Consider the following 26,400-nt stretch of genomic DNA (forward strand, 5'->3'; position numbering starts at 1 on the left):
TTTCAGAATAACTTGAAAAAATACTGATTTGTAGATCTGACATTTTTCAATCCATAAATTTACATACTCTCTATGTTAACTCCATATATATCTTCTCTTATTTATGTAAAATTCAAAGAAAAGTTCAAGATCAATTAATTACATGTAAAACTCTGCCAAATCCTTTCCAACAAACTTAGCAGATCGAATCCTCCCAATACTTGTATACATTTCAATGGTAGCATGGGACAAATCCTGCAGAAAAGTAAAAAAACAGCATTGTTACCTGACTTGACTTTTTTATGCCAGACAAACCCTATGTTTATTTACCTAAAGCTGAAGCACAAGACATGATTATTAATGCAACACTTTTTACTTCGCCTCTCGTTTTGTTGTTTTTGAGTTTTAACATAAAAGTTAAATTATACAACAGTGTGACACGTGCATGTAAATTATGCAGCGTAGTGAAAGCGGTCTCTCCCAAACTTACATCTTCTTAAATCAAGCACAACAGCTCGGCCCAAGTCCAAATTATTCCTTTTTATGTAGAAAACTAATCATGATCCCCTCTTTCAATTTATATCCTACTGAATAAGCAAACACATTCTGAATGAAATGACCAATATTCAAAGACGCCTTTATGTCTAACGATGGCACCTTGGGTGGATCGACATCTGATTCCATGTTTCCTCCACAGCTCACTGGGTACCAAAACAGCTTCTGAAAGGCCTAGAAGGTGGCAGTCTGCAAACACCAGTGCACTCCCAGTTCTGAAGGTAACGTGCCGCCCTCCTCCAGAGGCCACGCCTCTGCCCTGGGTAAACTGGTAACCTGGTAATACTTACTAAGTAGTGCTTCTCAAAAGCTTCTACTGATGACAACGCTTCTTTGAGTTTCTTGTACGGACTCTGAGCTGTGTTGGCTGAAACAAAGAGAAAGAAGGCTGCTCGGCACCCTGCACGGCCCATCCCACGGTCTGCATGTCCTCCAACGCCGCAGGAGGACGGCATCACCTGACTGCTCCAAGACAACAGACAGCCTCGCCAATGGAAATCACTGTTCTCTTACATTCTTTCCAAATGAGTCCTTCCACAAAGTAGTCTAAACCCTGCACGTAATACTTCTTTCTTTGATCTTTGAGACAGGATTTTTCAAAATACCTTTTGTAAAAACTCCAGTAAATTAAACTGCATCCACAATGATCTGAGGTGGTCTCAAGTACAGAGTGTAATGCTTTCCCTTAAAAATTTATCAACTCAGTAGGGGCGCTTTTTGTTTGAAGGTATTTTTTTTTACTACACTTGAGCAATACCTTTGTTAAATCACTCTTATCTTTACATTTGTACCTAGAAGAATACAGTCATGTACCTTACAAAGTGCATTATTACCCAGAAGAAATTCAACAATGAATAGGATCTGTCAGACAATATGGTTAGAAAAACAGGCCACTCACAACCCAGAGGGAGACAGGTAGCATTTAAACCTCCCAAAATGAACATTACAATCAGAAAACTTAAACACGGGTGGATCTAAGATACATGTTGAAAAATCCTTCCAATTTCTTAAACTGTTTCCAACATTTCCATGTGTTAGTAAATGGTAAGTGCCCAGGGTATCAGCATGATCAGTGAACACTGGGTATAACTTCCCACACACTGCGCCATCGTTTCTTAGACTAGAAGGTACACATGCCAGGTCACAACTGGAGTTTTCCTCCTTTCCACTGTGCCACCTGCCACAGGTCAGTTCCCAAGAATACCTGTCTCAGGCCGCTCGGCTCCCAAACCTGCCAGGAGATCAACAGTGCGACTGAGGTCCTCTGAGCTGGGCCCCTTCTCGGACACAAGTCCACACAGGTGGCCCAAGGACTTGAGCTGTGGAGATAAAACTCAAACTCTAATTATTGCTGTAAGAGTCAGCAGGGAATTCATGAATTTAAACATAAAGCTTCAAAACCTGCTACATTCTAGAAGAACTTTAGCTTTCACATCAAAATAGTTCTCATCTGGAAATAACACTGTCTCTTCTAGGGATAATTTCGACCTTCTGTTGTCGAGTGGAATTCTCAGCGTGGCTCTGAGGTTTGGAGCTCCCGGCTTCTGCCGCTCATCACCTGCCCCCCGCCCAGCCTCCCAGGCTGCACAAAGGACCCACCAAAGGGGTCTATGCCCTGCACGCACCTGTAGGTGTCCGAACTGGACACACCAGACGCTGCCCTGCATCTCTCCTGCGCGGCTCACACTTCAGCCTCCTGGTGCCCCCCGCTGCCCTGACCCCGCACAGAACCACGCCATGAGCAAGCACCAGATACCCTTCAACTAAATTAATCGGCAGTGGTGACCATCACCCTCTGTGGCTGCTGGTAGGCACGCCTTTGACGTAACCAGCACCACTCATGCCATGACCCAAGCAAGCAGCAGCTCTCCCAACGGAGCCAGTGCCGGCAGTCCTCGCCAGCCCGGGTACCTTTTCCGTGGCGTAGCTCCACAGGCCCACAGTGTGGGCCACGTTGGAATCGATCTGCACCCGGTCACAGCAGCCTTCTATCCTCTGCAGCACCTCCAGACAGCTCAGAAACACCCAGCAGTCCAGGGCTCCGGGGGGCACAGACACCTGTGAGGGCAGAGGCCACTGGCATTACAGCCTCAGACAGGGCGCACAGGCTCACACGGACCTGCCGTGAGAACGAAGGAAGCGGGCTGTGCAGTTAACGGGGTCTCTGATCCAGATGAATCCAAGGGGGAGAAAAAAACACCAAGGAGGCAGAGCAGGGAGCTGGCCACAGAGTGGAGAGCCAGACTTGGCAAGAACAAGCAAAGTTCAAGCCCACCAGTCTCCGTCTGAAATGCTCTACCAGTCGCCCTCACCAGCCCCATCTTGGCGGCGGGACCAGGCACATCCTCTAAAGGGCAGGGGGTGGGGGGATGTCTGTCTTGCTCCTGCTGAAAATCCTGCGCCCAGAGCAGTGCTTGGCGCCAAGCAGATGCACGGTGACTGTCCTGTGCACGAAGAGGCCTTTCAAACCGCGGCCCACCCAGGACCACCCCTGGAAGCCTCCCCTGGCACAGTGACACTCGGGGAAGTGTTCCTGAACGGACTGCAGCTCCTGCAGAGCCAGCCTCTCCAACCCCTCCACGACAGCCTGTCTATGTGCACTTGCCCTCGGGCACCTTGAGGGTAGGCAGAGTCCATTTCTTCCCGGCTTGCCCCCGGGTTTGCCACCGTGCCTGGAAGGGCTCCTAACAGTTCCCTTTGTTCTAGGCCCGGCCTTCAGGAGCCACAGCTGCTCACTGGGCCGCCCCAGCACCCCTCATGTGTGCCCCTCCTGTCCATTCCCACTGCTGTCCCTGACAGGACCACGCGATCCCTGTGCCCCCTCCACTAAGAGGGGCTGCCAGGCGGGCAGACCACATAACTCAGATTATAACTCTACATGACGCAGGTAGCCAAAAGAATGTGATTTCAAGACAGAAAGTGTTGTTTTTCCTTCTTTGCTTGATTAGATGTCTAAGGCAAGACAAATAACTCGAAAAAAAAATCTTAAATTCTTGAGTTTGTGGTTCAGCTGGACTAGGCCCTAAAGAGAATCACTTTGAAACAAGAATTTCTCCTCTAGCAATTAGCTAAAATAACTTATCTTTATTTGTGTCAGAAAAAAAAAAAAGCTTAAATCTCAAGATTATTTCAAAATGAGTGTTGAGCCTATGATTTAATATTCTCAGTATAAAAAGATAACTTACTATATTGCAAAATACTATCCCTACTAATGGTTTAGCCAATAAAGTAAAATTACACTCTACGGCCTTTTTTAAAAGGTCTTGAACTATCACATGCGCTAGTGGAGTGGGTGCCGGAGCCTCCGGGCTTGGCGGCCAGGGGCAGGGAGGGCGGCTCAGGTGGTCACTGCACCCCTGGCCCAGGCTCCTCTTGGCGGATGGACCTGGGCCACTCACATGGGGACACCCAGCCAGGAAACGGGGGCCGGGGGACAACTCCTCTGAAACCAGACACCACATCTGGTATGTGCACGTGTGCATTTTTCCAGGTAAAGGGGCATCGTCAAAGCTCCTTAGAGCTCATTAGAATGCCTGAGGTTCCATGGGCAGTGAGGCAGTGCAGCAGTCCCTGCGTGCATCTTTCGGGGCCGATGCTCCTTGCAGATGGATGAGTTAAGGCCTTTCCCATGCACATGCATGTGCACTTGCAGCCATGGCCTGCTTCCCCAGGCATCTCCTAACCGACAGGGCACAGCCTGCTGCGCACCACGCACACCGTTCCCGCACACTCACGTACAAAACCATGTATGCAGAAGACAGCTGTGTAATAAAATAAATGTCAGTGCACAAAACCTGGTTCTGAGGGGCCATCAGTGATGAGTGACTCACCAGTCTAAGCCAAAGCAATCTTAGAAATGACATTACAGAAGCTCATCTTTGGATCAGCACGACTTCCAGCACAGTGAGAGCGGAAATGACGTTTCAGAGGGATTAATCACTGTAAAAACTGCCTATGCAAACAGTACACTTGAAGCTAAGGGCATTCAGAAAAAGAAGCCTTCCCTAAGCACACGGAGCTGAGGGCCTGGGTGCTGCGGCCTGGCGTTCTCCACCGACTCACCTCCAGGAGCCGTAGCTCCTGCACGCAGCTGTGCAGCAGCTCCAGGGCACGCTGGGCCACCTCCCAGGGCCGCTGCAGGAACAGCAGCAGGGTGCACTGGCGTGAGAACAGGTAGCTGCGCAGGTCCAGCAGGGTGGCCTCCTGCCTCTGCACCAGCTCGCGCTTCTCCATGTCAATGGGCTTGCGCAGGACCAGCCCATTCCAGCTCTTCACTGGCTGGCAGAAAAACGTCAGCCAGTTGGCACCATCTAAACAAACACATATCGTGAGGGGCACTGGCTACGGATCAGTGCATCGCGCTGAGACCCTGCTCAGGACCAGGACACCTCCCCCAAGGACAGGCGGCCTGATGACTACACAGACTCCGGGTGGGGTGGGGGAGGCCAATCCAAACGCACAGGCAGTATGACCTGGGCCATGCCGCCTACCCCAGGGTGGCCCGAGCCCAGAACACCACAGATGGGAGACATACTCAAGAAGCAACAGAGAGACTATCACGGGGAAGGGGTCAGGGCCACCCAGCTGGGCACCATCGGGCTGGGGCGCAGCCACATCTCATCCATGAACGTCTCAAGGGTGCAGCCTCCTCAGCTGCCCACCTGGTCTCTTCTTCCCTAGTCTTCGTCCGTGTCCTACCTATTCCAGCCTTGGGCCTGTGCCTGACTCAGCCACGTCAACCACCAGGGCCAAGCTCCCTGAGGATGTAGTGGCAGGAAGCAGAGGCAGAAAGATCCTTGCTTGTCCAAAATGTCCAACAAGGCTCCCAAATGCTTAACTTAGCCCTAAGACACAACATAATCTTAAATAAACCTAAGAATCTACACTAACAAGTCATTCACTCTTTAGGGAAAAAAAAACGCAAACCCATTTTTCTCCCCCCAAAAGAGAGATGTCATAACCATTTACCCCATGTGCACAAGGAGGAGAAGGAACACCAGTGCACTGCAATTTCAGGGTATCTGAAGCGCAAAGCAGAACCTACAGCATCATTTCCTGATCTGAACTTGAACTGAGACGCTCAGGGGCACAGTGGGTGAGCGCCCCACCCCCAGCTCTGCCTGGAAGGTTGTCCCCCCATTCTCCTGGCTCACCCACGTTTCATTCAGGCTCTGACCTGTCTAAAATTAAATGGCATCTTCCATCCCTGCGTCCTTTCCTCCACAGAACTGGATGACTATCTGGCCTTAAGTTATATATTCATTCTTCTGTGCCTGTGTCCCCTTCTAGAATGTAAGCTCCATGCAGGGCAGGCTGCTGTTTTGTCTCCACTGTACTGAGAACAGTGCCTTGCACACAGTGGGCCCTCAATATGTATTTGTTCAATGAATGAACAAAAATGAACGGTCGCCTGAGACTGCCCTTCCTCTCGGGTGCCAGGGCGGAGGTGCTCAGCCAGCCACAAAACTTGGTCCAGGCTTACCTTTGGATCTTAAATTGCTTCACATTTATTTTAAAACTGAGAGAACAAGGCAATTATGTAAAATATAAAAAATATGTAAGATGTTTTAATGATATATATGTGCAATGTGAATATATAAAATATAGAAAATAAATTATAAGCAATATAATTTTACCTGCTCTAGAAATTTCTTATTTAATTAGTAAACCCTTACTTTAATTATATGTTTGTATCTGAGTCTTCACCAAGGAATCTAAACCTGAACTTCATAAAAATTGGCTTGGAGTGAGGTTCAGCCCATGATGCTTCGCTCTTCTCATCTGCAGAAGCAGGTGGTGCCCACAGTTAGTGCTGACTGTCCTGCCCCTCATCTTCCTACAGGTTGTCAGCGGACACCACGGTTGCCTGAGACTGCCCCTCCTCTCGGGTGCCAGGGCAGAGGTTCCAGAGAACACCCAGCAGTGGTGTCCACCGTAGCACCGTGCACGCAGGCAAGAAACTGAAAACCATCCACACGTCCGCCCCAGGGGATGGGCGGACAGGCTGGGATGAGCCCACCTTGTGGTGTTTTCAGCAACTGCTAAAAAAAATGTAAGTTAGAACTTGGTCTGTTAACCCGGAGGGATGCTGGTGATACTGTTAATAAGAACAATAAGCTCTGCAAAAAATTACAAGCTATACAATATGATGCCATGTCTACCAAAATAAATGTCAACCACAAAACTGTAAGGACAACTGCAAATTTTTTTCGTAAACAGTTTCATTATGCTAATTGTGTCATATTTAACAAAGAATTTAAGACATTGCTTAAAAGCTGAAAGAAAAATAGATGAACCCCCATTATAATGGTGTCTTACAAAAACTCACTGCAGATTATGAGCACTCAAACAGGACAGGAACAAACTCCAAACAGAAGTAGAGACTTCCGTTCTTACCCTAACAAGAAAGGATAGGGTCAGAAGCTGTGCCAGCCAGCTGCTAAGATGTAGAAGTAATACTTTATATCTGAAAAACAACTTTAAAATTGCCTCAGGTTTTCTGAGAGTGAAAGTGGTTAATTCTTAATTCTCATTTTATTTCCTGCAGAAACCATGAGAATTCACCCTACACAATTATACTGTATAAAAACAATAAACGATGATTCAATCATTCAGTTAGTAAACAGCAGCTTCCAAACAATTTGAAGGTGGAAATAACCATATTCAGAAAAGAATTTGTTTCTGAAGCTCTGCTACTCACCGCCAGCCCCAAAGTTGACAACATACTGAGAAAATAGGGCGTCCAGCTCGTCGTACTGCACCAGGGCATCTTCGAACTGCTGCAGCATCTCAAAAACGAAGGCGAGTTCCTCCTATCCGGCCCAAAGTTCAAAAGAAGCAAAAACACGAGTCAATTTCATGAACTACTGTGCTGCTACCACACGTCACAACAGAGAGCAGCGCGCAGTGCCGAGGAGTGTCTCCACTCTGCTGCGTCAACGCCGACACCGGGGCAGGCCCAGGGCCGGGCCCGCAAAGGCACGAGAAGAGGCCAAGCCCACTTCTGGACACGGCGCCCACCCTGCAGCACCCAACCCCGCTCACCGCTCCTGACACTCCCCCTCCCGCTGCAGCTCCTCCCCGTCTGCTCTGCGGGGTCCTGCCGCTCGCCCCAGCTCTCCCCACTCTCCTGCTGGAGGCCCTGGGGTTCGGTCCTTGGACTTGGCTTCCTTCCCTTTCTACGCTTTTGCCCTTAAGTACTGTTCTAGTTTGCTAATGCTGTTGGAATGCAAAACACCAGAAATGGATTGGCTTTTATAAAGGGGGGTTATTTGATTACACAGTTACAGTCTTAAGGCCATAAAGTGTCCAAGGTAAGTCATCAACAATTGGGTACCTTCACCGGAGGATGGCCAATGGTGTCTGGAAAACCTCTGTTAGCTGGGAAGGCACATGGCTGGCATCTGCTCCAAGTTCTGGTTTCAAAATGGCTTTCTCCCAGGACGTTCCTCTATAGGCTTCAGCTTCTCTCCAAAATGTCACTCTCAGTTGCTCTTGGGGTGTTTGTCCTCTCTTAGCTTCTCCAGAACAAAAGTCTGCTTTCAAAGGCCATCTCCAAAATGTCTCTATAAGCTGAAGCTCCTCTCTCAGCTCCTGTGCATTCTTCAAAGTGTCCCTCTTGGCTGTAGCTCCTCTTCAAAACGTCACTCTCAGCTGCACTGAGTTCCTTCTGTTTGTCAGCTCATTTATATGGCTCCAGTGATTTAATTTAGACCCACCCTGAATGGGTGGGGTAACACCTCCATTGAAATTATCCAATTAGAGTCAACACCCACAGTTGGGTGGGGCGCATTTCCATGCAAACAACCTAATCCAAACATTCCAACTTAATCCTCACTAATACATCTGCCCCACAAGATTGCATCAAAGAATATGGCTTTTTCTGGGGGACATAATACATCCAAACCAGCACAAGTACCAAATTGATAACTCCAACCATGACCAGACTCGTGTACCCAACTGCATACTCAACATCCTCACGTGGGGGCCTAACTCACAGCTTGAAGTTCACATGCCCAAACCTGAACCCTGAATCTCCCCCCAAATGTGCTCTGCCCAGTCCTTTCCTCTCTCAGCCAGTGCCTGCTCAGCACACGCAGAAGAGAAGCCAAGGTCCTTTCAGGGGTGTCCTAGGCCCCTGGAGCCCCAGCTCCCCCAGCCCATCCCAGCCATGCCTCTCCGACCTCGCTGCTCAACCCCAGCACACCGACCCCCTGGTACTTCCTCCCAACAAGCACTGCTCCTGCCCACGGGCCTTGGCACTGGCTCCTCCTGGGCCTGGCCGCTCTTCTTCACGCTTGCTCCACACGTCAGCAGGGCTTGCTCTCTAACCTCAGGGAGGCCTTCCCCAACACCCTACTTAGACTGGCTCCTCCTCACCCAAGTCCCCGCCGCGGCCACCCTGGGTTTGGCAGCAGCTGTCCTCCTGCTCACAGAGGACTCTCCTCTGTCTGCTGCACTCTGTCTCCCCCTTGGGTGAGCTGCTGCTCTGGCGCTCTGGGTAACTCGCTAGTTTGCCATCCCCCACCCTAACGGAGTTCCATGAGGCTGCACCCTGATCCCACCCAGCACCTGGCAGAGCGCCTGGCACATGTGGGTGCTCAATAGTGGTTGAAGGAAAGAATGTAAAGAAGGGGTTGACAGGTGGTTTTTTCCCAATTCCTATGTTACTCATTAAAAAATAAAAGGCTTGCAGGCACACACACCAGCACAGATCTGCCCCCGGATCACATCCACACATTTGTATCAGGTCCCACCCCAGGAATGTGCAGACCCCACGCGGGGACCCCGAAGGCCTGGCCCCGCACCACTGGGCGTGGAGTCAAGAGCACAGGCTGGGAGGCCCCGCTGCCGCCAGGAAGGCTGGGAAAGGACTGGGTCCACCTGGGCCTCCACCTTCTCCTGTGGGGAATAAGATTCCCCTGGGAAGGCCTTTGGGTGAGGATTAAATTGAGATAATTTCTGTAAAATGCTTCTAAGAGTCTGGGCACATGGTGAGCTTCCATGACCCAGAGCACCAGGGAGCACCCACCCCAACCCCGTTCCTTCCAGGACCCCTGGGACCCTTCTTCCCCCCGTCAACCCTGGAAACACTCCGGGCAGGGTTTGGTAAGAGACACTACTGAGCTAAGCGGAACTCGCCTTTCTTTTCTTTAGGAAGTATTGTCAGTATTTTTGAAACTGAGAAATCCAGTAAACTAATTTTTTATTTTGAGCCACTTTCAGACTTACAGAATTTGGGGAAAATACAGCAGTTTCCATCAAGCCTTTACCCAGCTCCTCTAATGTGAAGTCTTACATAACTGGAACACAATGATCACAACCAGAAACCAGACACAGCGGGTGCGACACTGAAGTGCTTCGGGGCAGTCCTCCTCCGGCTCTCGCCGTGGTCCCCATCGTGCCCTTCCATCCTGCTCCAGGACCCTGCCCAGGGCCCCCCAAGGTGCTCAGCTGCTCTTTCTCAGCATCTGTTCCGGGCAGGCCCCCCTGCTCTTCCCTAACCTGACACCCCTGAAGAGTGCAGGGCAGTATCGTCCGAGGTCCCTCAATCTGGGCTCATGCAAGGCCTCCGCAGGACCGAGAACGGAGCTGCTGGAAAGTCACCCCCGAGACCAGCTCTCAGCTTCTGCTTCATAAGCCACGAAACCTCTGCTCCAGCTCCCAGACGGCCTGTCCTTTTTAAACAGGGTGCCCCTCACCAAGAATTGTCATAAGAAGTGGCCTGTTTAGACAGGAGGGCAGAGGGAGGGGAGGACGGGAGGAGGTGGTTTACTTCTACAGCTGGCCAAGTACCTGAACCATGAAATATTCACAGAAGCTCCAGCCTGGCTCAGTCCTCTTCTCCCTCAGGGTTCTCATGTCATCTTCGAACTTGCCTAAGTTTTTGGTAAAAGACATAAGAAGCAATGTCCTGAGTTTGGTCAGGAAGGCATTCCAGGATTCCTGAGTTCGGGAAGAGTCCTTCAAGGGGTCGGAGAGCACGACACACCTGCAAAGACAGGAAGGCCAGTGTGGGCCCCGAGCCAGGCCCAGCCCGGCCACTCAGCTCCACCATCTGCCGGCAGTACCAAGTTACCTCCTTCCTCCACCCGCCCTCCTACCTCCTTCCAATCTGTGAAAACCGTCAAGCAGGCAGTGATAAACCCAATCAGAAAAAGGTCTCATGGTCAGCTGCGCTGAAGCCACACACAGAGCAAAGCTCCAAGGTGAGTTTGTTGCTGAATGGACTTGAGGCGGGAGAAGGGGTTTGTATGGGGCCTTGGGACTTATCCCTCCCTCCAGGGTTCATTGAAAAATAAGGTGATCATGTCACAGTCAGAACCCAGCCCTCACCCCTGCCCCTCACATGCTTCCACTGGGCCCTTGTAACCGCAAGCACAAAATTTAATTTCTTGGAATGCCGTACAGTGACCATCACAATGTGGGTCTGGCCCAGCTGTCCAGCTCGACCTCAACTACCCCAGCCCCACGGCCCGGTCACTCCGGCCGCTTTTCATCCAGCATGTTCCAACCGCCCTCCCCACAGCACCCCACAGTGGGGCTCAGGGCCCCTCCCAGCCCCCCACCCTGCCCAACACTGCGGCGGTGGAAGGCGCCTTCTCTCCCGGTGGCCTGTCTCTCCAACCTGGTGGGAGGCCCTCATGGGCAGAAGGACTAATAAACCATTAGCAATTAGTGCTCAGAACATGGATTACTATACAGATGAAACACAATTTCACTGCAAAAAGACTCTGTATGCATGGGCATAAAAATATCAAAGGCATAAAATTATAAAGTTTCCAATGGATTTAGAAAAGGCAACATATTCATCCAATAGGTAACAAAAGGAAATTTTCTTTAGTTTTGGTAACAGTGCCTGAGAAAGAAGATGGATAAATTTGCACTCAGAAATGATTTTTAAATATTTATGCTGTGATTGTCAACATTTTCCCTTAGTAAATATTTTACCTAAATTACCAAAAAGAAGCAAAATGAACTGGTTCTAAGTTTCATTCTCTGCACCAGTACACTCTCTGGAAGGAGGGCTAAAACCATGAAATTATAAATCAGTGGACAGAAAAGGTAAAGCAGCAAATATTCTAGATGTTCCACCATGATCAGAACCAGGAAGACAACTGTAAAATTTGGAAGCTGCCTTTAATTCCAGTCACTTCCTCTCACTCAACAATTTCTCTTCCCCTGAAAGACAAAGGGCTCACTCCGGCTCATTTCTGAGCTCTCCCCAAAGGGCTAAAATGAATTAATGTTTACTATAGGAGTCGCTAGCTTCTCTCAGTTCAGTCAGCTATCTTTACGGCGCTCTCAAGGATTACAACTATCCACGTTTAGTCCCTACGAGGTACAGAACCCCCAACAGCACCAGTGCCCCAGTGACACGGAAACTGACACAAACACAAGCCACCAAAATGCTACTTTCCAGGGACCTGGGGTTTTCAGCCACGAGACACAACACACTCGCCATCTCCTCTATCCTTAGCTTATCCTGTGAGCTGTACCGTTTCTGGATCTTCATTTTAAAAAAAAAAAAAAATTAAAAAGAGCTCTACTTCAGAAATTCACAAAGAGCCCTCAAGGTCAACTCAGAAAGAGAAAATTCAAAACAACTGATCAAGCCAGGGATGTTTCAGAGAGAAAAACACCATCCCCGTCCACAGCCAGCATGGTCACAGCCTGCGGCTCCACAGGCCACACTGCCCACCACTGCACCCGCCATCCTGAGAAGCCCCTCACGAGATGGCACGAGTCACAAGGAGCCCCAGGTTCGAATCTCCGAGGGCTGATGTGACTGCTACTGGCACAAACAATTGCCAAGTCAGCTCTCTGATTTGGCAATACTTGCCAAAAGCCTGAAAAGTATGCAATACCTTTTAAGAAGCAATTTCCCTTTCAGGAATTGATCCTAAGGAAACAATTAAGACGTTCAATTAATATGTGAACTAGAAAGACGGTCATAATATTGTCACTCATGATAAAAAATAAGCAATACTCTTTAAGTCCGTCAGAGGATTGTTTAAAAAACTTGACACAATACTACAATGGAGTAGTAGATACTCACTAACAAGAATGGTAAAGAAATACAATCGTTTGTGGAAAAATGTTTACAATATATTAAGTGAAAAAAATTTAAAAACATGATGTGTAGTATAATTCAAAATATATACATTTTATATACACAGACAAAAGTCTGGAAAGATACATATCAAAATATTAACAGTTAATATCCACCTTATTTTTGCTCATTACCTTTTTATAGTAATTCTACAGTGAACATGCAATATTCATATTAAAAAAATAAAATTTCTAAGTTAAAAAAATAGTCAGCCACTTTAGGGCCAAGTGTTCCAGTATTTTCAAAGGCCAAAAGTTATACTGTCTCATAAAACAAGTGTTACTAAATTGAAATTTATGAAAATCTGATCTAGCTTATTTACTAAACAAAGAGAGATCTGTTTAAGATAGCTCTGCAAATTAACAAAAAAACAGAAAATCAAAATGATAGAAAGCAGGTTTAACCTACTGAAGATTAAATGTTTGAAACCTTTAGTAGACCCCAGGTTTCTCTAAGTAGAAACCAGGCTGGCTGGCCGTGACGTCTGGTGCGACCGCCATGCCCGCCCGCTCCCTGCTCTCCTCCCGCAAGCCTGGCAGCCATGGACCCTCTCACACTAAAAAATGTCAGTATACCTGAATCCCAGAGAAGGAACGGCACTCAATTATGAGCATCCTATTAAAATTTTAAACTGCTTCCTCTGGATAACTAATTTATGAATAACAGAACTCCAATCCAGATTGCCTAATATTTCTCTACAATAAAACATGAGCCCAAAAGTCTAACATTTCATTCGAACTATCAACCAGTCCAACAGCAGCATCGCCCTGGCCCGGCACCGCAGGAGCATGAGAACAGCCTCTGGCACCATCCGAGGAACCAGCCACTCACTGGGCTGATGTGGCCACAGGAACAAGAACTCCTGAAGCCACAGGTGCCCCCGGGCCTGCCTGCCTGGTGCTGGGCCTTCCTTGCGACCCTAGCTGGCCACCAGTATCTCAGGGCAGCCTTCCCTAGCCCCCCCCTGCATGCCCCCTGCCCTTGCAGGCTCAGGCAGCCCCCTTTCTCTCACCACGGACTCCCCAGGGCCTCGCGCCAGGCCTGGTACACGAGAGACACCTGGTAAATGCTGGGGGAACCAAAGGGCCAAACCACAGAACAGGGAGTGGCACCAAGAGGAGAGCGTGGGGCACAGACGGAGAGAAGCCGGAGGGGAGCACGAGTCCATGGAGCAGACAGACCCTCGGAGCCCCCAGGTTCCCTCCTTCAGCGTCTGAAGGGGGTTAAGCCAGCATTTCATGATGTCTGGTCTTAGGAGCTCTTCATAGATTTTAAGTCAAGCAAACAAAACACAGGACTCTACAGTGTAAGCAGTGTAAGGAAGCCACTCCCCGCAAGGACTGCAAGGCTTCTCGAAGCCCCACACACATGCGCGCCCACTCTGTGACATCTCCCACAGTCGCCTGACTAGAGAACACCCTCCTTCCAAGCGACCCCCTTGGGATCCAGCTTGGCTGAAATGACTGTTTCTAGTTCTTGGCTGGCCAGGCGAGGCACTCGACAGGGAGGGAGCAGGCTGCCTTCCCAGCACCCCACTGCACTCTAAGGGGTAGCAAGGCACACAGTCACCAAAGAACTGCAGAGTAAATATTCAGTATTACACAGAAGCCAGTAATCTCTAGCATCCAGATATTAGCCAAATGAGGTAAAATTAAAGATACACTTACCTGTCACTCTGTTTATTACAAAAATCATTTCTTATTTTGTCCACAATAGAAGTTCGGGGAAGGATGTTGGTTTTGTTTTTTTTCTTGGCATCATTTTCAACTACCACTATTAACCAGTCCACAGAGCTATGGGCTTTCAGAATATTCTGCCACTTGGTGAGGTCATCTTTTACTGTAGCTTTATACACTTCAGTATCCTAAAAATAAATAAGTCACTGTGAAAGCAAGTTAATCAATGCCCTTTAGCTTATATGGCAAAAATGTGTCTATGGAGAGAATTCCGTGCCCACGACGCTTTCAAGGGACAGCACCAGGAAGGGACGCTGAATACAGAGACCAGCATGTTGCCAAGAGCCCAGGTATGCTGTGCCAGGCTCCATGCCAAGGCTCAAAACAAAACACAGAGGTCCGTGACCATGCCGATTGTACAGATGAAGAAACAGAGGGTCAGAGAGCTAAGTCAGTCACACACAGCCAGAGTTTGCTGTGCAATGTGGGGTTTCATGACCCAGGTCTGTCCAGCTCCAGAGTCTGAGTTCAAGCACTAAATTAATCCAATCCTGTCGTGGGGACATTCCTTAATCCTGGGAGACAACTCGGCTCTGCCGCAGCAGGTGGGTTCTCAGGGTGGCCCTTCAGCTCCTGGCTAGCTTCCCAGAATCACAGCAACCCCAGTGTCATGAGCAGCCTAGATGCAAGCTCCAGGGAAGAGGGAGCCCCAGAGTACCTCCAAAGTTGTCCTAAACCACAGGAACCAACAGGTGAGCAGTGTTTGTCATAAACAATCAATTCTGCTTCTGACTCAGAGCCCCAACACCCTCCTGCCAGAAAAACCATCTCTCCTACCTAGAAGCCACTGAGGTTAGCCCCAGTTCTCTTCCAAAACCATTCACGTCAAAAAGAATCAGAAAAACCAACTTTACTTGTTATTTGCCTTATGTTTCTGAAATCCACTTAGAGAGCGAAAACCCAAAATCAAGATATTTAATTCACTTCAAAATTAGGCATTTAAAAACGTTCAGAAATTATAACTAATTTAAACAATGTATTTCATGTCATAAAAATTAAAATGTTTTGCGCAAAAGAGGAAACCTCAAAATTAAAGGGGAAAACAGGGCTGGAGGCAACAACCACCCTCAGAAACCAAATCCCTCCACATATCCTCCCCCCAAAACACAAAAAACAAAAATCTACAAGGAGCACAAATAAACCCACACGTGACCTACAGATTCTATATTAAAACTTGGAGAACACCATGAACTTCTAAATATCTGTAAGAAAGAAACACCAAATCCCCGCAGAGCTCCTGCTGCAAGCCTGTGAACAGGGGAGAGACGGGGAAAGAAGGACTAGGGACTCCCAGAAAAGGAAAGAGAATGCAGGGGAGCACAAACAAAATCACCCCCAGCAAGACGAAGTTCACCACCAGGACACAAAATACTGAGGATGGCCTGGGACTGGGAACGTGAGCGGGCCAGGCTGCAGCAGCCTCGGAGGAGCACTGCTTCTGGGAAAGGATCAGACTGAGAAAATGGTCTCCTTGGAGAGGCCGCAATGGAAAAAAGGAAGAAGGCAGAGGGTAAGTTAAATATCCAGCAGAAACAAAAGAAAACGAAACTCATCAGCCCTCCCTCCTCCTATCTACCAGAAGCCACACTTTACTGTCTTCTGAAGGCTCCTTTGAACTAGGAACCCATTCACAAAATGCCTCTGAATAGGGGAAAAACAAATACAACTCAAACCAACTCCTTAAAAAGCTACTACAAAAATAAAAAGATGAGAATCATAACATTACAGTTAATGAAAACTTTTCCCATAAAACCAACCATGAAGTGAAGGGAAATTTTAATACAACAGTCCAAACTGAACTAAATATCCTCAAACATATGGGAAATAATAATGATAATAAAACCTTAGAATCAGAAATAGCAAAACTAAAAACAGAAATGGACCAAAAAACAGAGGGAAAATACAGTAAAAGTTAATCATACTGTGGAAAGAAATTGAAGAATCACAAAGATTAAATTAAAACATGACCAAGGGGGAAGAAACTCAAGTAAAAATTTAGTAAGGACTGAAGAACGGCAGGAAAACAACTGAGAATAAAAATGAGACAGAGAGAAGCACAAAGAGACAAAAAAAAAAATGGATGAAATACAAAAGTATCAACAAAAGTCCAAACATGTAATTTAAGTCCCTGAAGAAGAAAAACATAATAATGTAATAGAATTAATATTTAACACCAAAATCCAAAAACAAAACAAAAAACCTTTCCGAAAATAGGAGAACCATCCCTCAGGACCTTCAAGCAGAAAAAGTAATTGTTGCAAGGATAAGAAAATTAGACTGGCACCAAACTTTGACAGATCATCCCACAAAGCAAGAGAACAATAAGGCAGCACTTGCTAAGAAATTCAGCACAGGAGAAGGCCAGCCACGGATTCTCCATGCCGCCCAACTCAGCCTCACGCCCCAGGGCTCCCGAGCGCCTGCTGCTGTAAGTGCCATCTCCCTGAAACCCGCCCCTTCAGTTCCCACCTGCAGCGGCTCCTGAGCGAGGAGGGCAGAGCCAAGCAGTAGTGGCTGAGACCACCCAGCCACAAGGCTGAGACCACCTGGCCACGAGGTCCATGAGGTTCACTAGCAGGTCCTTTACAGGAGAAGTCTGTCAATCCTGCTACAGAAACAGAGCTCCAAACATGCAAGACCTGAAGCAGGCCACTAGAAGATGGACCTCATCCAACCAGGAGATGAGCAGGGAAGTGTCTGCGAAGGACGAGGCGATGGCTGACATTTAATCTAACTGCAGGACTCAGCTGAAGCACTGAGGGACCCAGTGGGGAGTCTGTGAATGTCACATACTCACACACATATGTGGATGTCACATGTCTGACAACAGGAGGCGGGAGAAGGGAAGGGAGAGAAACAGGGACATGAGGTCACGGGCTGCTGCAGAGGTCAGCAGGAGTGAGAAGTAAGATGGGCATCCAGGGCCGCCATTCAGAGCCGTAAGCCCAGGGAAAGGTCAGTAAGAAAAGGGGGGGAAGGGCACTGTCCACAAATAAGCACAGAAGCAGTCAAGAGCACAAAAACCCAAGTCTTCAAAAGCATCAAAGGAAGATCTTAGAAAGCAAATGAGACATAACAAATAGAGATGCAGAGCAAAAACAACATAATACACAAAGAATTATAAAATAACATGCAGAATGAAGAAAACGCACTGTATCAATAAATGTGATTGGCATAACTTGTCTATTAGAAAAAAATTTACAAATTGGCTCACAAAGAAAAAACAAATGCTATGCTGAATAGAAGACAAACCCCTAGAACACAACAATTTTAAAAGGCTAAAAATAAAAGGATGGGCAAAGATATAACAGGCAAGGAGAAACAGTAAGAAGACCAAGATATATTGGTATAGCCATTTTTGGAAAATGCAAGTTGCATACTTGACAATTCATTCTATAATTCAAATGGAAGGGAACACATATAAAAGCTAAGAAATTTATTTCAGAAGGGCAGTTATCAAATACATATTACAAAAATGTAATAGTGAAAAGTGTGGTATTGGCACAGAACAGACAATGACGGACAGAAACGAAGCAGGCAGACCACTGCGCATACAGGACGCTGGTTCAAAACGAGGCGCCATCCCAACAGGAGGGCAAAAGGCACACTCCTAGGAAACGGTGTTGGACTAACCTGTATCAGTTTAGATGGGACAGTTCGACTTTCAGCCCCACAGCATCTGCCACACACAAAAGTAACGTGAAGCTACAGAGATTTACATAGAATACAAATGCAAAACACAAAATTCAATATTACAAGAAAATATAGGAGAAAATCAGTTATCTTCAGGCAGATAAGAACTTCCTAAACAAGACATAATATCAAGAAACCATTTTCAAAAATGACATATTTCACTCCATGAAATTTAAAAGTTCTGACCAAGAAAGTAGAATTCAGACCAAACCAAGCCAAGGAGGGACAGCTGATAATGCTAGAGCCACATCTCATAATGAAGACACAATCACTATGAACACCTGTACACCAAAGGTCACATCAACTACCTCCAAGAAACGGAAACTACACAAGGTGCAAAGGGAAACAGAGGCACACCAACAACAGAAGACAGTCAAAGACAGGTCAAGTGGACAAAAAATAAAATAGGAGTGGCCTAAAAAACATCATCAGTTTGGTAGAGCTTATAGACATCTTAAACACAACACTCTGAAAATAAACAAAACATTTCTCAAGCACACATGGAGCAATCATATAAACTGGCCCATTTGTTAGGTCACAGAGAAAAAACAAGTTACATAAAGCACAACTATTATAAACAACACTCTCGGATCACAATGCAATAAAAACAAATTTAAAAATGATTTTTTTTTAAAGTTGCTTTCTGGAAATTTAAAAAATCTTCTGTCACACAACTCTTGGGTGAAAGGAGAAATACAAAATGCAGAATTTCTGAAAAATAATAAAACACTGTGGGATATATTTAAAGCAGTAAACAAGAGGAAAGTCAGAGCTTTAAAGACTTATATCAATGAAAACAAAAGAATAAAAGCAAATGCATTCCCAAGTCAAAAACCTAGGAAAAGAACAAAGTAAAACCTAAAAAAAAAAAAAAAGAAGGAAATAATAAAAACAAAAGCATAAATTAATGAGGTAGAGAATGGGTTACTAGTCAAATTAATAAATAAATATCCTGATTTTCTGAAAAATAAAAATCAAAATAAGCAAAAAACAAGATAATTTAAGACCAAGGAAAAAGATAGAAAGCAAAAATACACAAAATAAGAAGTAACAATGGAGGAATAACTATTGACACACAGGATATTTAAAAAGTCCCAAGAGACCACTTTCCACATCTCAATGAAAATAAATTTTAAAACTTAGATGAAAATATAATTTCTAGGGAAAATAAAGTTTATCAAAATTGGCCCCATTACAGACAAATGGCTGTAACAAACCAATATTCAGGGAAGAAATACAGCCAGTGAGCAAGGCAACATCCCACAAACGCGCCAGTCCGGATGGCTCCACAGGAGAACGCCATCAGATCAAGCCCTCAGAGACCAGGCAGCTCCAATGACACGTAACCAGCTTCAGAACACAGCATGTAAAAACTTTCGAGTGCTTTTTATGAATCAAGGATAACGCTGATATCTAAACATGATAAGGAAAGCACAAAAAAGAGAAAACTACAGACCAATATTTCACCTGATGCAAAATATCCTAAATAAAATTTAAATGAACAGACTCCAATACCATATTAAGAAAATACTATAATCAAGTGGGATTTATACCAGGAATCCAACTATGGTTCAATACTAAGAAAACCACTGAAAATTACATTAATGGATCTAGGGGTAGGGCGGGGGATGTCATACAATTATCCATTAATGCTGAAAAAGTATTGGACAAAATTCAGCACATATTCCTAATAAAAGCTTTTGAGAACACATGAATGGACGGATGCTTCCATTAGTGACTGAATCTGCCCTCCGTCCCACAGCCGGGCAGCCTCCTACGGGAGGGGGACTCCACAGAGAAAATCACGTGAGGCACAGGCATCGGAAAGGAAGGAAAACTCTCCATTTTCAGATGACCCAACGGGAGTCCAGACAATTCTGGACTCTGGGGCTCAGAGAATCAACGATAAAACCAACTCGAAGAACAAAAGAATTAGGCAAAGTAACCATGAAAAAAATCAAAAGCCTTCATATACACGAAAAATCATCAACTAGAAGCTATAATGAGAGAAAACCCCATTTACAGTAGCAACAAAAAAAGTAAAATACTTAGAAATAAATTTACCCAGAAACACATTGTTGGCTAGGATGTCTCCCATCATCAACATGTGTCCTGCATACAGTCATTCAGAAATTAAAAATGATCCCAATAGAAAGCCATAAGGACCAAACACCACTTTGTCTAGTTTATGGATGGATGTGTAGAAAAATAGGGGAAGGAAACAAACAGACAAAGGTACCCAGTGTTCTTTTTTACTTCAATTGCTCTTTTTCACTCTAATTATTATTCTTGTTATTTTTGTGTGTGTGCTAATGAAGGTGTCAGGGATTGATTTAGGTGATGAATGTACAACTATGTAATGGTACTGTAAACAATCGAAAGTACAATTTGTTTTGTATGACTGCGTGGTATGTGAATATATCTCAATAAAATGATGATTAAAAAAAAAAAAAAAAAAATGATCCCAATATAAACATCAAAAAGTTTTTTCTGGAGATAACTAATTTGATATTACATTCATATGGAAAAATAAACATGCAGAAGAGCTAGGAAGCCACTGAGAGGATGGGCTCTGAGGGAGGACTTGCCCTCCTGGGGAGTAAAACACACCATGGATACACACTGGCAGCCCAGGAAAATAAGGACCGCAAACAGATCTTGAACTTCTTGGTAGCTATGTTTTTTGCTGTGAGGTGGGGCTGGCAATTCTGAAACTATTTTATGCATCTTACGGGACTGAACAAATAGTTCATCTCTGGATGCTGCAGAAGCCAGGTGGATGCAAGCGTGGCATGGGATAAAGCAGGGGAGAGTCCTGTGGGGCCGGATGGAACCGAGGAGTGAGGGCCAGCTCAGGGTTTTCACATCCATCATTTCTTAGAGAGCCCAGGAGAGGTGACACTTCGGCACCAATGTGCACCCAGTGCAGTGGGAACCAGGGCTCTGTCCACAAAGAGCCGAGTCTCACCCCAGGGCCGTGAAGGGCAAGATGAACCTACAGGATCTTGTCATGCCGGAACGTTGGGCAGAGCTCAGGACACAGGAGAAGCTTCAAGACTCGCACTAGCCAAACTGACAACCTGAGTATCAAAACCAGTAAAGATAAAATTGCTTACAACCATAATAAAATAGAAATGCGTGCAGGCTCTTCCTTTGCATAGGATACTGACTGAAAAATATGCAAACACCAAAGTAAATTCTGGCTCAGCTAAGACTCCTCAGTGGGGAAGCTCAAGGGGGAAGAGGACATTAACATGGTGCAGGGGAAGAGGAGGGCAGTAACTACACCGGGGAGAAGCAGGACCACTCCGTGACTTAGTGATGGAAGCGAAGATTACCACCGAGGGGCTGTGCAGGAGAAAGCTAGCACGGCAGACCTGTCCCCTCCCTGGAAAGGTCTGCTTACAAGGCTGGCCCTTGGCTGGTGTCTGGGAATTTGGACCTCAGGAGGGTCTGGGGTCCCACCAATCCCAGAACTCACTGCTCCCTGCACCTGAACTGCTGGTATAGACAAAAGGGCTTATGCCGAACATCTGCTTTCCTCTGGGAGTCTGGGACCCCGGGACGTGCCAGGCAGGGACGGCCTACAGGACCAGCCCCTGATAAAAGCCCTGGGCAGCGGGTCTCTCGAGCTTCCCTGGTGGGCAACACTCCACACGTCGTCACCGCTCACTGCCGTCCCGGGTGGCCCCACGGGGAGAGGACCCTGGAAGCCGCACCTGGTCCCCCCGGCCATCGCCCCAGGCGCCTTCGCCCCCATCTGCCCTTGCCCCACACCCTTCCCTGTCGTACACCTCAGCCGTGCGCACACCCGGGATGCTGAGCCCGCATCCTCCCTGAATCAGGAAGCCTCGAGTGGTCCTGGGGCCCCGACACAGGGTGGACGGACGCCACGAGTCTCCAGATGTGGAACCCAGAGAAATCACTAGGTCACTTTTGTAGCATTCCAGCTGGGTTCCACAACCTGAATCCACTCCTGAGGAACTGTCAGACAATCTCAAACTGGCGGATTTTCTATACAATAATTAGTCAAGATTCTCCAAAATGTCACTGTCTTGAACAACAACAAAAGGATGAGGAACCGTCCCAGTAGAAGGGGGCCGAAGAGACGTGCGGTCTAAACGAGTGTGTGGACCTGAGCTGGAGGGAAAACATTACCACAACGTCATGGGGACGGGGGCGAAACACAAGTGTGGACTCCAGCTCACCTGAGAACATCACATCAATGAGCAACGCCCTGAACTTGACAGCTGCACTATGGATACGTAAGAGACTCTCTTGTTCTCTGGAAATATACTCTGAAGTATGAAGAGGTCAAGAGCAAGATGGAAGCTCTCAGTGGCTCAATAAATAATATTAATAATATGTGCATGTATGTGTAAGTGTGTATATAGAGAGAGAATTATTATGGAAGATGTTAAAAATTAGCAAATCAGGACAAAGGATACACTGACGACCTCTGCAGAATTCTTGCAACGTTTAAGTTTGAAATTATTATTTCAAAATAAAAAATTTTAAAAACAATAAGCAATATACTAAATATGTTTGCCAGATATTTAACAAGGAAAAGGTTAATATCCAAGAAAAACTTAAAAGCATCTACAAATCAATAAGGAGGAACTAAGAACCTAATTAAAAATGGACTGAGGATCTGAACAGGCACTTCACAAAGGAAGGACTTACAAAAGGCCACAACACTAATGGGAAAAGCTGTTCAATTTTACAAGAATCCAAGGAGAAGGTCATTTTAAAAATGATCTACTCTTCACCTGTCAAGATGGAAAGTTTTCTAAAAATGTGATAATAAAAGTGGAGGTGAAGGTACAGGCAAATAGGCCCTCACATAACACTGGTGGAAGGAGAAACTAGAAAAGCCTTCTGGCAGCTTCTATCAGAATAGGCTGAGACTCCAGGAGAAGTCTGCGCAGGATGCGGACAGCTCGAACAGTGTGCCTAGGAGGGGCTGAGACGGGAAATCTTATGCGGTATATGTTACACAACTTTTAAAAAAGAGAGGATAAAGAGACAGTCACAATTAAATGCAATCTGTGATCCTGGACTGGATAATAACAACAGGAGAAAATGCCGAAAGGGACATTACTGGGACAAATGAAAAACTGGAATACAAACTGTATTCTTTGTATCAGTGTTAATTTTTTTGAACTGGATAACTGCATTTAAGGCGGTTACACAGGATATCCTTGCTCTTAGCAAGCATACATGGCAATTAAAGGAGTCACAACTCTGTGTTAACAGAGCACAGTGTATGCAACCTACTCTCAACTGTTTTAAAATACAGACAGGTAGGGAGACCGACAGATAGAATGATACACCAAATGTGGCAAAATGTTAAAAGTTAGTAAACCTGGGTATCTGGGTAGGGGTATAGTGTAGTTCTCTGTGTTATTTTTAAAAATTTACTGTTGCAACTCTCCTGTAAGTCTGAAATTATTTCAAAACAAAAAGTTTAAATAAAAAAAACAGAAACCTAGAATTTCCACTTTTAGAAATCTCAGAAAATTGATAGCACACATGCAAACATGTCAACGAAGTACTGCTTGTTACGCAAAAAAAAAAAGTGATCTATATGGACATGGCTAAATAAAATGTGTCCTAATAGTAACCAGCAGTTAAAAACTGACCTGGCAGGAATACTAAGACGTGCTGCCAAGTGAAAAAAGCAAGTCACAAAGCAAATGACGAATGGTATTTACGTAAAAAGAAAGGTCAATGCAACAGAAAGGGCAACCAGAGGCAAGGCCACCACCTGCCAGCGGGGCTGGGGGCTGAGACCCAGGGCAGCTCCGGCTCCAGGAGAAGCCTGTGCAGACAGGGACTTGCAGAATCAAAAAATGTTTTGAGAAGGCGAAGACAAAAAGAAATAGACAAATAACAACAAGAGGCAATTCACAGAAAAATACAAAAATGAACATAAAAATATATTCAACCTCATAAAAAATTCAAACTAGCAATGGGATCATTTTTGCCTATAATTCTGAAAAAAAAAAAAATTCTGAAGATCAGCAATAACCATGGATAGCAAACATTTGTAAAAATATAAACAGCACCAGCTTTTTGGAGAATAATTTGGTAATATCTATTAAAATTCTGAAATGCTCATGCCTTTGACCCTTTACTTTCACTTCTAGAAATGTATCCTACAGCAAGACTCTCACAGCTACCACTGCTTAAAGACAAATGCATTTAAGAATGTTCACTATCCCTGCTTGTTGGAGCAAGAGGCTGGAAATACCCCAAATGTCCAATCAACAGAAAGTAATCATACGCGGGAATGACATTAGCAAGAATGAGTTTCTACATGTACTGACCTGAAAATATGTCCAAGATATAGTTAAATGAAATAAGTGTGCTACAGAATGGTAGGTTTACAATCCAATTTTTTAAAAATAACAAATAAATGGGTACAGAAAAAAAAAAAAAAACGTGGAGAAATACCTATCAAACCACGGATGGTTTATGTAGTGGGGGGAAGGAATGGGAAGGGTTAAAGTAGGGGGACTTTTACTTTCTGCTTCCATAACTACTATGATGCTTTATTTTGTAAACCAAAAAACAAAGGTACCGTTTTGAAAGCACACATGATTTCCAAGCATGCCTAGTAAGTCAGCATTATTTTGTTCTCTTTTTTTCCTGCAGAAAAGCAGCAACATGAGAAGAGGCTGAAGTGGTGACATTTAACCTAGGGCCCTCGAGCACTCTCAGCGGCCACCCTGAGAGCGTAGCCTGTCCTCTGCCTTGTGGGGGGGGCACCGGATTCAGCCGGTGGCCCAGGCAGCTAGCCAACATTCTTCCTCTCCTCCAACAGTGAGAAGTGAAGAGCCAACCTTTGGCAGCATCACCCCCTCCAGTGGTCAGGCGTTCTTCTGGTCTGTCTCCACGATCAGAGCAAACAGCACAGTGGAGAAAGAACAGCTCATGCCACCCACTCCCTTTCCAAGTGCCAGCCGTTACTGCCAGGGGTGGCTATCGAGTCTTATGGGATCATCTGCTCATGAAACGCACATACACACATTTGTTGCCATTAAAACTACAAACCACTACCTCTGCATCCTCAGATTCCAGTTAAATTGTCACAGCATGTAATGGCTTATGGACTTTGCATATTGCTAAAGGCTTGTTGTATTGGAGACTTAAAAGCCAACGTACAGATAAGAAGAAATGGACCTGCAGAATTTTCTATTAGTTTGTGACAGAAGCATTCTGTCACAAACGAAAAATTTCTTTCTGGATTCATGAATGAGCAGCTGCAGAATACAAAGAATATGATGGCTGCAGACTAGTGTTCCCTCATGTGATGGATTTTTACGGGCTACCTCCTGGAGAGGATGAGACAGGAAGCAGAGCAGGGCAGAAAGGACAAACAGGTATCATCACGTCTCATGAGTGCCACGGCAGTGGACGCAGGTTCAACAAAAATGAAACTGGAAGCAAACATTCAAAACACAATTTAACCTGATTAAACCTAAGTGGCCACAGGGCAAGAGTGTGGTGGCTTCGGGGTCTCCGAGCACAGGACCCAGGGCTGGAAGGGTGACTGTGCCGAGGGCAGCCCATGGCCCAGAGCGGACAGGAGGAAACAAAGCTGTTGGCATGGGGGAAGGAACACTGACAGTAGGAGCAGCTCAGAGTCAACCTGAAACAGAGCAGCCCGCTCTTCCCCTCAATGAATACTTACACAGCATTCTGTCCAATAAATATGAAGAAAAGGGAAGGTGAGCAGAGCTTTGTTTCCTTCTTTGGGCAGCAGCTCCTCTTTGAACTGAACAAAACTGGACTCTAGGTGAATCATCTTTGGAGCACGGCCATAGGACCTATAAACAATTTTTTGAAAGTCACTGAGAAAATGACTAAAGAATGCTCAGCAAGGAGAGTGGCAACAATAAATAATTTAAATCAGATCTATGAGTTCTGTATAACATTAATATGCTGTCCAAAAGTATTTTATGAAGTATTATAAACACAGTTCACATGTCGAAGCTCCCTCTCCAACCCCTTCCATCTGGTTCAACAATACATGCACAGCAACACATGCAAGTCTCCAGGGCCCTCGGCGGCCGTGTGAGCTGCTGGGCATGGTGGGCACAGCTCACATGCAGCCCAGGCTCTAAGTGACCCACAAGAGGCCAACAGTGGTCCTGGAGTCCTGGTGCACGTTCAAGTTATCAAAGCTTTAATCTCACTAAGGCTGTTACAACAACCTGTATCCGAGAGAGAACGGTCTGGTGGAAGAACAGGTTTCTGTTCACAGAGCTTCTCAACCCAAGAAGCTATATCACCGTGGACAAATCCCACAAGCTACATACA

General features: G+C 46.0%; 1 protein-coding gene across 2 annotated transcripts in view; it reads right to left on the reverse strand.

Annotated features, from left to right (window-relative positions):
- TRAPPC10 (trafficking protein particle complex 10) overlaps positions 1-26,400 on the reverse strand; it is an 82,653-nt gene that overhangs the window by 25,568 nt on the left and 30,685 nt on the right. For both annotated transcript variants that reach the window (XR_005215970.1, XM_037830763.1), the window contains exons 3-11: positions 25,772-25,907; positions 14,314-14,510; positions 10,330-10,525; positions 7,235-7,346; positions 4,597-4,844; positions 2,446-2,592; positions 1,739-1,853; positions 825-901; positions 143-234 (exon numbers count right to left, since the gene is read on the reverse strand). Coding sequence is in view for 1 of the 2 variants with exons in the window: in XM_037830763.1 (XP_037686691.1) it covers positions 143-234; positions 825-901; positions 1,739-1,853; positions 2,446-2,592; positions 4,597-4,844; positions 7,235-7,346; positions 10,330-10,525; positions 14,314-14,510; positions 25,772-25,907 (1,320 nt within the window). In the remaining variant the exon portion in view is untranslated. The remainder of the gene's footprint in view (positions 1-142; positions 235-824; positions 902-1,738; positions 1,854-2,445; positions 2,593-4,596; positions 4,845-7,234; positions 7,347-10,329; positions 10,526-14,313; positions 14,511-25,771; positions 25,908-26,400) is intronic.

This window comes from Choloepus didactylus, chromosome 1 (assembly GCF_015220235.1).
Source record: "Choloepus didactylus isolate mChoDid1 chromosome 1, mChoDid1.pri, whole genome shotgun sequence".
NCBI lineage: Eukaryota > Metazoa > Chordata > Mammalia > Pilosa > Megalonychidae > Choloepus > Choloepus didactylus.